A 14,426-nucleotide genomic window follows, 5' to 3' on the forward strand; every position below is an offset into this window, starting at 1 on the left:
TGAACTAGAGCCTGTATTAAGTGTCTCCTTAACTTCCTCCCAGTGTAACCCCTTTATTCCCAGAAACGTCTCTGCAGATCTAAAAAGAATATTGATTCTTTAAGTTCTTTTATCAGTCTGTGCAGCACAGTTAATCACATTTACCATAAAGAGTACAAAGTCCTTCTTGTCCACTATCAGGGAGTCCTTTGGTATGTTATGGCAACGGTCGTTTTGATTCTTATCTCCATTCAATTTAGTGATTGGCATGAGCTGAGCCAAATGAACTGACTCTCTGAAAAGAACTGGAATTTCCATCACTACTGAATCCCAATTCCATTAACTGCATCCATGTTCCCATCACTTGTGTCTTTCTTTCCCTTGCATCTTAGTCCCGCCCACATAAGATGCAAGGAAAAGATCCAAGGACAAAATGTGAGAGAGGAACCGATGAAACACGTTTTAACTGACATGAGGAGTCCTTTCTTTGAGCCTTCAGGTGAAGCGCCCAGACACCAGCAGTTTTCCAATAAAGGGACGTGTCAATCCGTAACAGATTTCAGTTAAGGATACACGAGTATCCTCAAGCTGCTGTTCCTCCTCCTCCTCTTCCTCTTCAAAGCACAAATAAGGATTTTTGGCACGTCCTCATGGTGGACCGGAACAACGTCCGACTCGAGCGAGGAACGATAAAATAAGGGAATTGGGATTAACTGCATATTTCTCTGGTTTGACAATTTACAGTGCCTTGCGAAAGTATTCTGCCCCCTTGAACTTTGCGACCTTTTGTTACATTTCAGGCTTCAAACATAAAGATATAAAACTGTAATTTTTTGTGAAGAATCAACAACAAGTGGGACACAATCATGAAGCGGAATGAAATTTATTGGATATTTCAAACTTTTTTAACAAATAAAAAACTGAAAAATTGGGCGTGAAAAATTATTCAGCCCCTTTACTTTCAGTGCAGCAAACTCACTCCAGAAGTTCAGTGAGGATCTCTGAATGATCCAATGTTGACCTAAATGACTAATGATGATAAACAGAATCCACCTGTGTGTAATCAAGTCTCCATATAAATGCACCTGCACTGTGATAGTCTCAGAGCTCCGTTTAAAGCGCAGAGAGCATCATGAAGAACAAAGAACACACCAGGCAGGTCCTGGCCGTCCCTCTAAACTTTCAGCTCATACAAGGAGAAGACTGATCAGAGATGCAGCCAAGAGGCCCATGATCACTCTGGATGAACTGCAGAGATCTACAGCTGAGGTGGGAGACTCTGTCCATAGGACAACAATCAGTCGTATACTGCACAAATCTGGCCTTTATGGAAGAGTGGCAAGAAGAAAGCCATTTCTTAAAGATATCCATAAAAAGTGTTGTTTAAAGTTTGCCACAAGCCACCTGGGAGACACACCAAACATGTGGAAGAAGGTGCTCTGGTCAGATGAAACCAAAATCGAACTTTTTGGCAACAATGCAAAACGTTATGTTTGGCGTAAAAGCAACACAGCTCATCACCCTGAACACACCATCCCCATTGTCAAACATGGTGGTGGCAGCATCATGGTTTGGGCCTGCTTTTCTTCAGCAGGGACAGGGAAGATGGTTCAAATTGATGGGAAGATGGATGGAGCCAAATACAGGACCATTTTGGAAGGAAACCTGATGGAGTCTGCAAAAGACCTGAGACTGGGACGGAGATTTGTCTTCCAACAAGACAATGATCCAAAACATAAAGCAAAATCTACAATGGAATGGTTCACAAATAAACATATCCAGGTGTTAGAATGGCCAAGTCAAAGTCCAGACCTGAATCCAATTGAGAATCTGTGGAAAGAACTGAAAACTGCTGTTCACAAACGCTCTCTATCCAACCTCACTGAGCTCGAGCTGTTTTGCAAGGAGGAATGGGCAAAAATTTCCGTCTCTCGATGTGCAAAACTGATAGAGACATACCCCAAGTGACTTACAGCTGTAATCGCAGCAAAAGGTGGCGCTACAAAGTATTAACTTAAGGGGGCTGAATAATTTTGCACGCCCAATTTTTCAGTTTTTTATTTGTTAAAAACGTTTGAAATATCCAATAAATTTCGTTCCACTTCATGATTGTGTCCCACTTGTTGTTGATTCTTCACAAAAAATTACAGTTTTATATCTTTATGTTTGAAGCCTGAAATGTAACAAAAGGTCGCAAAGTTCAAGGGGGCAGAATACTTTCGCAAGGCACTGTAACTACAGCAATGAAAGAAGCTGCGACACTTTTCACTCTCAACCATTCACCTAGTTCTATGACTTAAAACTGAGTCCAAGCAACATCTTGGCAAAATTATGTTTGACAAATTCTCAACATCTTTACGGTAATCTTGACAATAAGAGGTATTGGTGTGAATATACATTTTAATGCAGGCTTTTTATCAATATAGTATTTCTAGGCCTTAGGTGGTGGCATCAAATTTCTAATTATACTATAGTACATCACCAAACCTCTGTGACTAAAACAAAAAAAAAGGAAAATAGTTTTAATGAGGTCATTGTATGTTATTTTTCCATGGGGTGGATGCAGTAAGAAGCAGCAGAGCTGTTTGACATCTAATTCTTGTTTTAAAAAAAAAAGAAAAAAAATCACATATATTACTTTTGTTGTGAAATTAAGAACACAATTTTCACATTCAACAGATGTATTTTATTTCTTTAACTATAGAAAGTCCTTTGTGAAAATAAATCAGTGCCAAATTCACATAACCTTTACCATGACAGTGATCACTTTGTTTCCTTAAATCATCAAGCAACTTATTTTTAGACTTACTTTGTTTTGATAGCAACACCACATACAAAACTTGTCCTTTCCACTCCACACATTATCACATGGGCAAGCTGTTTTGCTGCCCCATTCATTATATTTACTTACAAAATTCCAGTTCATCTGTTTCTGTTGGACTTCTGTTCTATGTACTACACTTTCCTAGTACCACCCTTATATGTGCCATCATTTTTCCCTGTACTGCTTTTGTGGCTGACATATTCAAATACAAGAGACTGCTTTTTTTTTGTTTGATTTTTATCTCAATCAGAACTCCTCCTCTGCGTTTTGACAGCGTGATTGTTTGAGCAGGGTCAGGCGAGCAAGTACCTCGGCCACCAACAGTTCTCCGTGGACTTTGTTGTTCCTCGTGCGCACATTGACACAGTTAGTCATCTTCTCTTTCTCTCCAACCACTGCCAAAACAAGACCGAACAGCTTGATATGGGCCAACTCACACCACACGCCCACAGCTATCCCAACATACTCCCCAAGTTGTTTGGCAGAATGAATCCACAATAGTTGATTAGCCAGCCCTGAGGTCCATTTGTTTTATATTCAACCAGTTAGGAATGTTATTGTTTTGAAAAACAACTGAACCAGTATTAACAATACAACAATATTGTCTTTAAAACTGTCAGTAAATGTTGTGGAGTAACCAGTTAAATGTACTTGTGAAATGATTGCAGGCAACCCTGAGCGCAGTCAAAATGGGTGAAAATGCAAGTGGTAGTACATTTTCTTACCAAGAATGAAGTTATATTGGGCCAACTGAGCGTTTCGGATTTTCTTATTAAGAAGACAGCCAGAATCCAGGTCAACATCTGACATGAAACCAGCTTCTGTGAACTGCTTACAGACCTGGCAGGTAGAAACACCATTCATGGTTTCACAAGCATTTTAAATAGTATTTCACGTATATATAGTGCTTCTCTCTCCAACGAAGCACAAGCAAAGCACTTTACATTATTTCCCATTTGCACACAAACACAAGCATTCACATACTGACGGGACCAGGAGCAAACTTGAAGTCCACCTCAACATGTGGACTGCAGAAGCCAGTATACGAGACACCAACCCTCTGGTTAGGACACAACCTGCTCCATCTCCTGAGCCACAGCTGCTCCACAATTCTGAATGGCACAGATACATCTTGCCTGCACTCATATGATTATATAGGGAAGTGGAAGTGTGGACATACCGTCTTGGCGTAATCCTCACAGGAGGGGTTGACAGGCACTACCATCACCTGACGCGGAGAAAGCCACAAAGGCCTGGTGGACAGACATTGAAGCAAAAATGAATCTGTCTCCACAGACTGAACTGTATAGAGATACCATTACCAACCATCTTGTTCTCTCACAAAAAGAAACAGTGAAATTGTCATGCGTGCCGTTGTGTGGGTTGTTAAAACATTACACTGGATTCTTTCGCATTCCAGCAAGACTGCAGAATATTCATAACCACTCTAAAAACAGTATTGTAACACAACAGTATGCACTGACCTTCTGATTTATCTATTGAAACACCAGATTAAAGCAGTGGGATGTATCATTATTGTGGAATATATTTACTTTTTAAAAAATTTTATTTAATAACATTGTTAAATGAAGCGCTCAAAATGCATGAGACACCAGAAAACACCTCACCATTTCCCTGCATAGTTCTCTGTGAGAATGGCAATCATCCTTTCCACAGAGCCCAAGACTGCACGATGGATGATGACTGGTCGTGCCTTGTCATCCCCGTCCTTCCTGTAAGACATTGCATCAAAGAAAACATCAAGGTTTTTTGTGACTTGTGTCAGCATGTATGTCAACCACATTTATTTTTGGCCCGTTATATTTATTAACATCTAATTCACTGCATATTGCATAGCATCATATTTAAAAAAGAAGATATGTTCTTTAAAAGAATTCTTTTTAAACTACAGTCAAATGTTTGACCATTTACGCTGTGGACAATGTATCTCTATCTACCCATTGGCTCGAAATCCAAGTGTCTGCAACTTGTACTTCTGCTGATCTACAAAGATAGTCTTTCCCTCTCTACAGTATGCAGTATGTAATACTGGACTGACTGACCTAATGCACAAACTGTAAATGTGTGTGTTGCTGTATAGGATGCACACCGTTTTCCCATGCTGGGTTCACAAAGTGAAAATCCTGGTGAGTCACTTGCTCTACGAGTTCAAATCTGCATACAGTTTTTTTTTTTACTTCTTAAACCAAACTCTATGAGACAGTGCACAAGCTGAGACATTTCAATTCAAGAGGGGATTAGCACACAGACTCAGCAGTGCGTCACTGTTTTGATTAGGTGACTCACCCCACAAAGGTCAGGTTGAAGCGGATAGGCAGCTGGAAGTCCAGCTGAATGGTTGCACACTGGTGGTAACGTCCAATAGCATCTTTGATCTTAATATCAATCTGCAACAGCACAGAAAGAATTACAGCCCTTCCCAGACCTCAGAGAATGAAACTTATTGTGCATTTGATTGGATGTATCAAGAAATGTTCTGACCTTGGGTCCATAAAAAGCACCATCCCCAGGGTTGAGCTTCCATGGCTCCCCAAACTCATTCAAGCTGTTCTCCAATTGCTGTCAAACATGGGGCATGGGTTAAATACATAGACCATATATAAAAGATTACGCATCACCACTTCCCTCCACTATACAAAAATGAAGCTAAGCTATCGTAAATATCACGGCTACCATCTTGGCTTTTATGCAATCACATTCTGCACAGTAGCAACCAGAAGCTGAGTGGCAGCATGTGACCATCAATCAAAGCTATGAAATCAACAGACACCTGTTTTATATCAAATAATTTATTAAAAACAAGTATCAGAAAAATGACTAAATGTACAAAAATCAGTGTGATAATATCTACTAGAAATGACTTTTTAGAAATTTATTTGATGTGTACTTTGAGTTTATAGTACCATCCACTAACATGAAAAGGGGAGGAAGTTATGACCTATATGGCAATCAACTCGTGGTGGCTTTACTTCTGGGAGCTGTCATGTCCTCAGTCTTTATATACAGTCAATAGGTAAATATAATTCAAATATAAACAATGAAAACCAATTACTGTGAAGCCAGCCAAGTTATGGTGAAGTAAACCGTTTAGTTAAGAGCACAAGTTAGTCTGCACTCTCACTGCCTACAGTCAGGTTCATACATATTAGAACAATGATGTTTTTTGGCATTTAGCCTCTGTACACCACCACACTGAATTTGAAATGAAACACTCAAGATGTGAGCAAAGTGAAGACTTTCAGCTTTAATTCAAGGGGTTTGACAAAAGTGTGGCATTAACCATTCAGGAATTACAGCCATTTTCATAGATACACTCCCATTTTTGGTGGCTCATATACTGTATAATGGACAAATGGCTGACAATCAGTTGCATGGCTAGGTGTGGCCTTGCCCCTCATTACTCCATGACTTATCAAGCAGATAAAAGGCCTGGAGGTAGTTCTGAGTGTCAAATTTGCATTTGGTAGCTGTTCACTGGAACTCTCTACATGAGGTCCAAAGAGGTGTCTATGCAAGTGAAGGAGGCCATCATTAGTCTGAAAAAACCCAACAGAGAGATTTCAAAACATTGGGATTGGCCAATACAACAGTAACTGACAAGTTCAGCAACAGCAAAAAGCCTTGAAGTCAGTTAAAATTGAATTCTGTCTATGGTGAAGAAGAACCTTTCCACATCATCTACCCAAGTCAAGAACACTCTTGAGGACGTAGGTGTGTCAAAGTCTACAGTCAAGAAACAGCTTTATGAATGTAAATATAGGCTTCACAACAAGGTGCAAACCACTGGTAATGCTCAAGAACAGAAAGGCCAGATTAGACTTTGAAAGAAAACACCTTTTAAAAAAAAAAAAAAACCTTGCCCAGTTCTGGAATGAGATTCTTTGGACTGATGAAACCAAGATGAACTTGTACCAGAATGAAGGGAACAGCTCATGATCCAAAGCTGATACCACATCATCTGTCAAACATGGTGGAGGCAGTGTTATGGCATGGGCATGTCAGTGGAGTTTATTGATGACCTGACTGCTGCTAAAAGTAGCAGGATGAATTCTTACTTTATTCTGTACTCTCTGCTCAGATTTAGCCAAATGCTGCAAAACCGATAGGACGCTACCTCATACAACATTCACCTACGCATTCTTTGAGGTCAGCTAATCAGTTACTTTTGAGTGTGCCCAGAACAAAGCGCAAGCTTAGGGGTGATCGTGCCTTTGTGGCTGCTGCCCCCAATCTATGGAATGATTTACAATACCCATCAGATAAGCCTCTTCTTTGCCTGTTTTTAAGTCCCTTTTGAAAACTCATTTATTCTTGTTGGCGTTTTGATATCTTATATTGGTGTTGATTTTATCTGTACTTGTAAGTTGTGTTTATTTTTAATGTATATTGTTATTTACAATGTACAGCACTTTGGTCCACCTTGGTTGTTTTTAGTGCTTTACAAATAAAGTTGGAATGGAAAAACAGATGGATAATGACCGAAAACATGCAGCGGAAGCTACCCAAGAGTTTCTCAAGGCAAAGAAAGGCAAGGATATTCCTCATTGGCCAAGTCAGTCACCTGATCTCAACCCAGTAGAGTGTGCCTTTCACTTACTGAATACAGAAAGACTCACAAGCAAGCATAAGTAAAAGCCTGGCAACGCATCTTGAGGGAGGAAACCCGGCATTTGGTCATGGGTTCCAGACTTCAGACAGTCACTGACTGCAAAGAATTTTCATCCAAGGATTAAAGGTGATCTTTATGTTTGTAATTATGTTAACTTGTTCCATTATTTATGAGCCATCAAAAATGGCTGTAATTCTTGAATGGTCAATGCCACGCTTTTGTCAAACCCCTTGAAATAAAGTGGAAAGTCTTGACTTCACTCACATTTTGAGTACATTTCAAATTCAATGTGGTGCTGTATAGAGGCCAAATGCCAAAAAAGTTATCACTGTTCCAATATGTATGAACCTGACTGTAACTGCACTTTTACGTTTTCATTCAAGTGATGTCTTTATGCAGCCGACAACTGGACAATAATAATGATAGAAATCAAGTCAAACAAATGAGCAGTGTCTTTCATGCGCAACACACCACCTACAGAACACACTTACAGAAATTCAAGGAACTTCACAGATCTGACACTACTGTGGGGCTCAGTGCCTACATTTTAGTCAAGTACACCTCTACAGCAGTCATTCATACTTAAAAAGGCAAAATCAGATCTACTAAGTGGAGTTCACTGTCTACATTAAATCACAACTACAATGCATGACACCGTTTACCTTCTCAGCCTGGTTCCACACAGCAATGTCACCCAGATACTTCTCCGGATGAGTGGAAAGGTGGAGCTGGAAGGAGAAGCCAAATACATCGTAAACACAGCGGAGGAAGTCCAGACAGCCCTTCATCTCTGATTCAATCTGTAGAAAGAAAAAAAAAAAAGATCAAAAATAAGTAAGCTCTTGTTTTTCACTTGTTAAACTGTCAAACAAAATGGATTTTCTTTTTCAAGAAAAACTCCTGATTTGGTCACCTGGTCTATTGTGCAGAAAATGTGAGCGTCATCCTGCTGGAAGCGCCGCACTCTGGTCAGCCCGGTTAGTGATCCTGACAATTCATTTCTGTGGAGGACCCCAAAGTCTGCCAGCCTCAGAGGAAGCTCCCTCCATGAGCGAGGCCTGTGGCTGAACATCAGACTAAAAGGACAACCAGAGAGAGGCAAAAGAAATGACTGTGACCCGCATTAAATGCTGTGTATACTGTTTGTTTTCCAGCATTTGGGAAACACTAAAGATATTTCCGTTGTCAGTGCTTTAAATTTACCAGTGCCCAGGGCAGTTCATGGGCTTGAGAGCAAAGATGTCATCTTCCACAGGGAAGGAGAACATGTTTTCGCTGTAGTGTTGCCAGTGGCCAGATGTCTCCCACAGTTTGCTGTTATACATGTTGGGTGAGGCTACTTCCTGAAAGCCTCTTCTCCAGTACTCCTCCTAGAAAAATAACAAAACCACAGAAACTAAGTAAATATGCACAGGCACTTTGAACGGAGCTGAATCATGCTGTCTGGCACAAAACCTCAAGCTGCGTTGGAGATCGGAACCTGTGGGTTTTATTGCTCCATTTGTCCTCAAAACATTTAATTCCAATTTAAGTGTTTAGCAGCTAAAAGAAGAAGATTTCAGTTGTGAATATGTAGAACTGAGGGGGAAATGACGGAACATGCTGAAAGAGACCATGTAAGCTCAGTCTGCTTTTCCTAAATAAATCTGATTTAGCAGAAGGGAAGAGGTGCTACAGTGAAAATCCTGAGTGACAACTGGCTCCATTCACTGCAACAATCATTGATGCTGCAGTTGTAAGAAGAGTCTCCAAAAGCTATCAACTTGAGTTTTCACTGATACACTTTTCAGTGATACTGTATGTAGTAGAGGGAAATGCATAGCACACTATTATTTCTTAAACACTGGTAACAGACTGAAGTGATGCGATAATGATCTTGCACCATTTCTGTGCACTGTATGTGAGGTCTTCTTGGCTTTGTCCGGTGTGTTAGTGTGTGCTGTGAAAGTCTTCAAGATGTCAACACTTCTCACATACGTAACAGAGACAATTTCCTGTAGAGTCAGTGAACTTGGCAAATAAGTTCAAATTACCCTAAAATGTAAGCATGCCAAACTTCAGACAAGACCATCTGCTCCTAAATGAAAACTTTTGCACAGTCAATTACCAGTTATGAAAATTTGATGACTTTACAAAGACTAGGTGGTCTCTGCACAGAGGGGAAAAAAGGTGGCCCATTCTCAAATTATGATTTCACAAGGCAAATAGAAGAAATAAATTAAATTTATGAAGACTAATATGAAAATCTTAACTTTTTTTTAGTTATGACACTTCTGGCATTTTCAATTTATCATGAAAAAAAGTTCTCACTATGCTGAAATATAACAATATTTTGTTTTTGAAAAGAATATAATGAACAAACCTCCCCTCTAGCTTTTGAAAAAAAAAAAAGTCGTCTCTAGAAGAAGAAGAGGGACATTACGTGAAGGCTTCTGAAGCTTACATGTGCATCTTAAATAGAATAAAACTGGGCAACTATATAGTAAAATAGGAAATGACACATTGTCACAACTCCTACCCTGATGAACTCTGTGAGTGTGTTGTAGATGTAGGCTCCACGTGGCATGAAGAAACAACTGCCAGGGCTGAGATCATGGAAGAAGAACAACTCCTGATCCTGTGAAACAAAGAAAAAAAAAGACCTTTGTTATTTCACATATCCTTGGTATCTGCAAAGAAAAAAAACAAAAAAAAACAACAACAAGAAACTACACACAACATGATAGTCTGGAGGACTAAATGCAAGGACATGAAAATGCAAATTACTTTATAACTTTTTTTGTAATGCATTTTTCTGGATTTTTTTGTTATTGTTGTGTCTCTCACTGTTCACATGAACCTACCATTGACATTGTAGACTGATCATTTCTTTGTTAGTGGGCAAACTTACAAAATCAGCTGGGGTTCAAATAATTTTGTCCCTGACTGTACCTACACACACACACACACACACACACACACACACACGAATCAGAATCAGCTTTATTGGCCCGGTGTGTTGGACGCACGAGGAATTTGACTCTGGTACAGCGGCTCTCAATGTATACGTATGTGTATGTACGTAAGGCAGCAATGGACAAGTAAACAATATAAGGCTGAGAGAACAGAAATGAAAAAGTATTGTGCAAACAAGCAAAAGGAATGCACATTAGGAAAGAAAAAAGTATATTATATTACATTATAGACACCCACACACTGTGTTTTCATTCCTTGTGGGGACTTTACATTGACTTACATTCATTTCCTGTAGACTTATCCTAACCTTAACCATAACCACCACTCGCCTAACTCTAACCCTGACCTTTATACCTAACCTCATCCTAACCCTGAACTATGTTGCCACGCTAAAATTCAGTGATTTCCTTGTGCCGACTAGCTTCTGGTCCCCACAAGGATGGCCAAGTCCTCACAGTGTGAGTGTGTTAACAGGTTTCAGTCCTCATGATGTAAGTAATACAAAGGCACACACACAGTATATACATTCACACACCAGCGCTTGGTGGGGTATCACATATTTGATTAACTTTTTTTTTTCTTTTTTTTAAATGACACAGTCAGCTCTCTACTGGTAATGAAGGGAAACTTCTTTTTATTTCAGTGCTATCGGGACAATCCAACTGGAATACGTCAAACGATGCACCATGCAATTCTAAATGGTAGGTCTGGGATCATACCACAGAGCACCATGTTTGAACTGCTTCTGTCACCTCCCTCCTCAACAGCAATATCTTGACTCTTGCATTTAATATGGAACAGTGTTGTAATCAGTGCTGATTAAGGTGCTGCCATCTGTGTCTCCCATGCTGAGAAACCAAATGGAGCACTCAGATGACTCAGTTGTCTTGAATGTGCAAATTCAAAGAAACACAGTGCCCTCAGCTGGTATAAAATGCTAAGAGACATTTCCACATCAGAAGGTTATCACCGGGTGACATTAGAAAATAATAAACTTTAAAAACTTTAACTTTATTGTCATTGTACAACAAAATTAAAAATGCAATCCTTCGATGATAAAAAATAATCAAACAATAAAACCCAACAAATTTACACACTCGCATCCATACACATCTGACTATTGCACAGTTCCCGTAAAATCCCATCAATCATTCAAATTTTAAGGTTTTAGCAGCATTTAAAGCAACAATAGCTCTCGGATAAAAACTGTTTCTTAATCTGTTTGTCCTTGCTATAATTGTTCTGTATCTTCTCCCCGAAGGCAGCAGTTCAAACAGACAGTGTTCAGGGTGTGATGGGTCCTGCAGAATGTTTTGTGCTTTTTTTCAAGCAATGGGAACTGTACAGTTCTTCCAGAGATGGTAGGGGGCAACCGATAATCGTCTGGGCTCTGGTAATAACCCTCTGGAGCGCTCTCCTGTCTGCAGCTGTGCAACTGGCGAACCAGGCACAGACACAGCATGTTAAAATGCTCTCTATTGAGCAGTGATAGAAGGACACCAGCAGTTTCTCATTCAGATTATTTTTCTTCAAAAGACTGAGAAAATACAATCTCTGCTGGGCCTTCTTCACCAAAGCAGTGGTATTTGCGCCCCAAGTCAGGTGCTGCTCAAAGGCAACACCCAAATCGAAAAGGAAAGCAAAGCACGAAGCCGCTGCAACTATGCGCGCCGCCATCTTGGAGAGATGCATGCATGACATTGTATATGTCTATGTGAATGTATTTAGGAAAACAGCGATGCCTGTGTGCATATGTGTGTATGTATCAGTGTGTGTTAGGTCTGATCAGATGTTAGCTTTTGGAAGTTGTGATGGGTGTCAGTCTAATGTGAGAGGAAGGAAAGGCTTGGAGCACAGACAGACACAGACGTGACCACTCACTGTAGTGTACTTGATTAACACGTAACCTCCTAATTAGCAATCCTATGGTTACGGGCAGTACCGCTGGTGACACAGCTAATAACACAACCACAAATTTAGCATGGACAGAGGGGGCTTTCCCATATTTCCATTCGAAATGAGTCACTGCTGGTGCATATAGCTTGTGCAGAAGCTAAAAGACATTACATGATGAGCATTACAGTGCTGGACATATTAAACATCACAACTTTAATAGTTTTAGCCACTGTTCACTCACAAAACCTAGCTTTTAGTAATCTTTTTTCATAACATCTTTGTGTGAGAACTGATTGACTTGATGCCGCACTGCCCTTTTTTGCCATTCAGTATGATTCAGATGATGATGATACCATAGAAAAATAAATTTTATATGACAGATATTGTTCAAAAATGCAAGTTAACATTTAACTAACAGAATTAGCATCACTGTGTTAATATGGCAGGTTTATCAGACAAAAATAGTGAAGTCAAAGCTATAATTCTCAAGGAAATCTCAGAATTTCAGGCTGGTGTTAAAATTTGATGCTTCAGGAGAGATACATGAGAGATGGGAATGTGAATTAATAAAGGTCAGCACTGCAGAAAAGGTCTATGAAGCTAATATTTAGTGGGGAACCTGGGAAGTCAAGGCAAGGCCACATAAGGGGCTGGAGAAAGGGCGACTATTACACAGCCCCATGGCCATTGGGTTCCTGGAGAGATGGGATCTAGCATCTATGTGATTATGTGTAGAAGTATGTGTGTCCTGACAGGCTGGACCACATTTGCATTGATAGACTTTCTTACTTTGACACAGATGGCTAAGGTAAATAGAGGTCCAGGAGTCACAAGCTATTTCTAGGGCTTGGTTTGGACTGGGGATGCTGTGTACATACTGCCAAGAATGGTGGTTGAGCCAGAGAGCTGTGGTCTGGAAAAAACTAGGCAATGGTAATGAAGAGGCTTTAGGCTGTGTAGAGGGCAGAAGCAAGGCTAAGGGGGATGATTACAAGCAGTGCTAGGTAATGTGGCAGAGGCTGGGTGAATACAGTACAGCTGATCATTCTTCTCTGACTTTTAAAGTAGAGTCAAGTTAGAGTGTGTTTTAAAGATTTAAACTGGTTTGGCCCTGAAGCATGCTTATTGTGCCATTTGAGTTATAGCAGAAAGACCATTTTACCTAACCTCTGCATAATTTTTTGTTTTGTTTATATATTGCCTGTTCTTTACATCTTATGTTTACTAGGAAACTTTGCTCCTGCTCCAGGTTTGTTTCAGGTATTCACCACATCTGTGAAACCACAAACCTAGATTCTCACAAAGAAACACTCCAACAAAAAATACAAAGGAGACATGTCAGCCATCATGTTATACAGTCTCAGCCAGCTGGGTGGGCTTGAACAAGACTGCCTTCAATAACTCACTTTGCCAATCTTGCGATGGTCTCTGTTCTTGGCCTCCTCCTGAAAACGTTCCCAGTCCTTCAGCATCTTTGAGTCTGGGAAGGAAATCCCATAGATCCTCTGTAATGTTTCCATGTCGGCGCGACCCTCCCAGTAGGTGGAAGAGTTCTGGTGACAAGTATTTGTTTACAAAATCAGGAGATCTACTTTGGGGTACAATTTATTAAATGATTAAATTCCCTGTTAAGCAGATACAGAAAGAGGTGACAATAATAGAAGGAAAACAGCATAAACCAGTTTTGGGACTTGTGATCAATTTAAACACTGCATAAAAAACCTTGCATCTATTTTCTACATACCTTGTAGATCTTCATGGCCTTGATCTTGCCAGTATGTCTGACATGGGGCCCTCTGCACAGGTCAATCAAGGGCCCACATCTAACCAGGGTTCATAAGTGAGACAACAGTTGGGTTTACAAAAGGACAAAGACCAAAACAAGGAAGAAGAAAATGAAAAGACCTAGTTAACTACATAAATATAACCAGCTTACCTGTAGACTGTTGTAGTGGGGGTTGTGACTTTCTCATTCAGAATGCGGCACTTGAATTTATTGTACTGCAAAGTACAAACACTTTGGGTTAGTTACAGGTTGTCTTAGATATTAGAACTATCTTCCACACCTCTTTTTTGTCTTGATTTAAAGATTTCACAGGTATTTATTTGCAAACTGTGTTAATATGACAGGCAGAATATTTT

General features: G+C 39.9%; 1 protein-coding gene across 1 annotated transcript in view; it reads right to left on the bottom strand.

The window, feature by feature from the left end:
- Positions 1-2,642: 2,642 nt before the first annotated feature.
- The window catches only part of tars3 (threonyl-tRNA synthetase 3), a 14,671-nt gene continuing 2,887 nt past the window's right edge, over positions 2,643-14,426 (bottom strand). The window contains exons 7-19 of the mRNA XM_020592422.1: positions 14,221-14,285; positions 14,029-14,107; positions 13,691-13,837; positions 9,952-10,050; positions 8,637-8,803; positions 8,347-8,509; positions 8,096-8,233; positions 5,306-5,383; positions 5,111-5,211; positions 4,432-4,536; positions 3,984-4,056; positions 3,529-3,643; positions 2,643-3,198 (exon numbers count right to left, since the gene is read on the bottom strand). Coding sequence (XP_020448078.1) covers positions 3,050-3,198; positions 3,529-3,643; positions 3,984-4,056; positions 4,432-4,536; positions 5,111-5,211; positions 5,306-5,383; positions 8,096-8,233; positions 8,347-8,509; positions 8,637-8,803; positions 9,952-10,050; positions 13,691-13,837; positions 14,029-14,107; positions 14,221-14,285 — 1,479 coding nt within the window. The 3' untranslated portion in view covers positions 2,643-3,049. The remainder of the gene's footprint in view (positions 3,199-3,528; positions 3,644-3,983; positions 4,057-4,431; positions 4,537-5,110; positions 5,212-5,305; positions 5,384-8,095; positions 8,234-8,346; positions 8,510-8,636; positions 8,804-9,951; positions 10,051-13,690; positions 13,838-14,028; positions 14,108-14,220; positions 14,286-14,426) is intronic.

The sequence above is a fragment of the Monopterus albus genome, unplaced genomic scaffold (genome assembly GCF_001952655.1).
Source record: "Monopterus albus unplaced genomic scaffold, M_albus_1.0 scaffold17.1, whole genome shotgun sequence".
NCBI classification, from domain to species: Eukaryota; Metazoa; Chordata; class Actinopteri; order Synbranchiformes; family Synbranchidae; genus Monopterus; species Monopterus albus.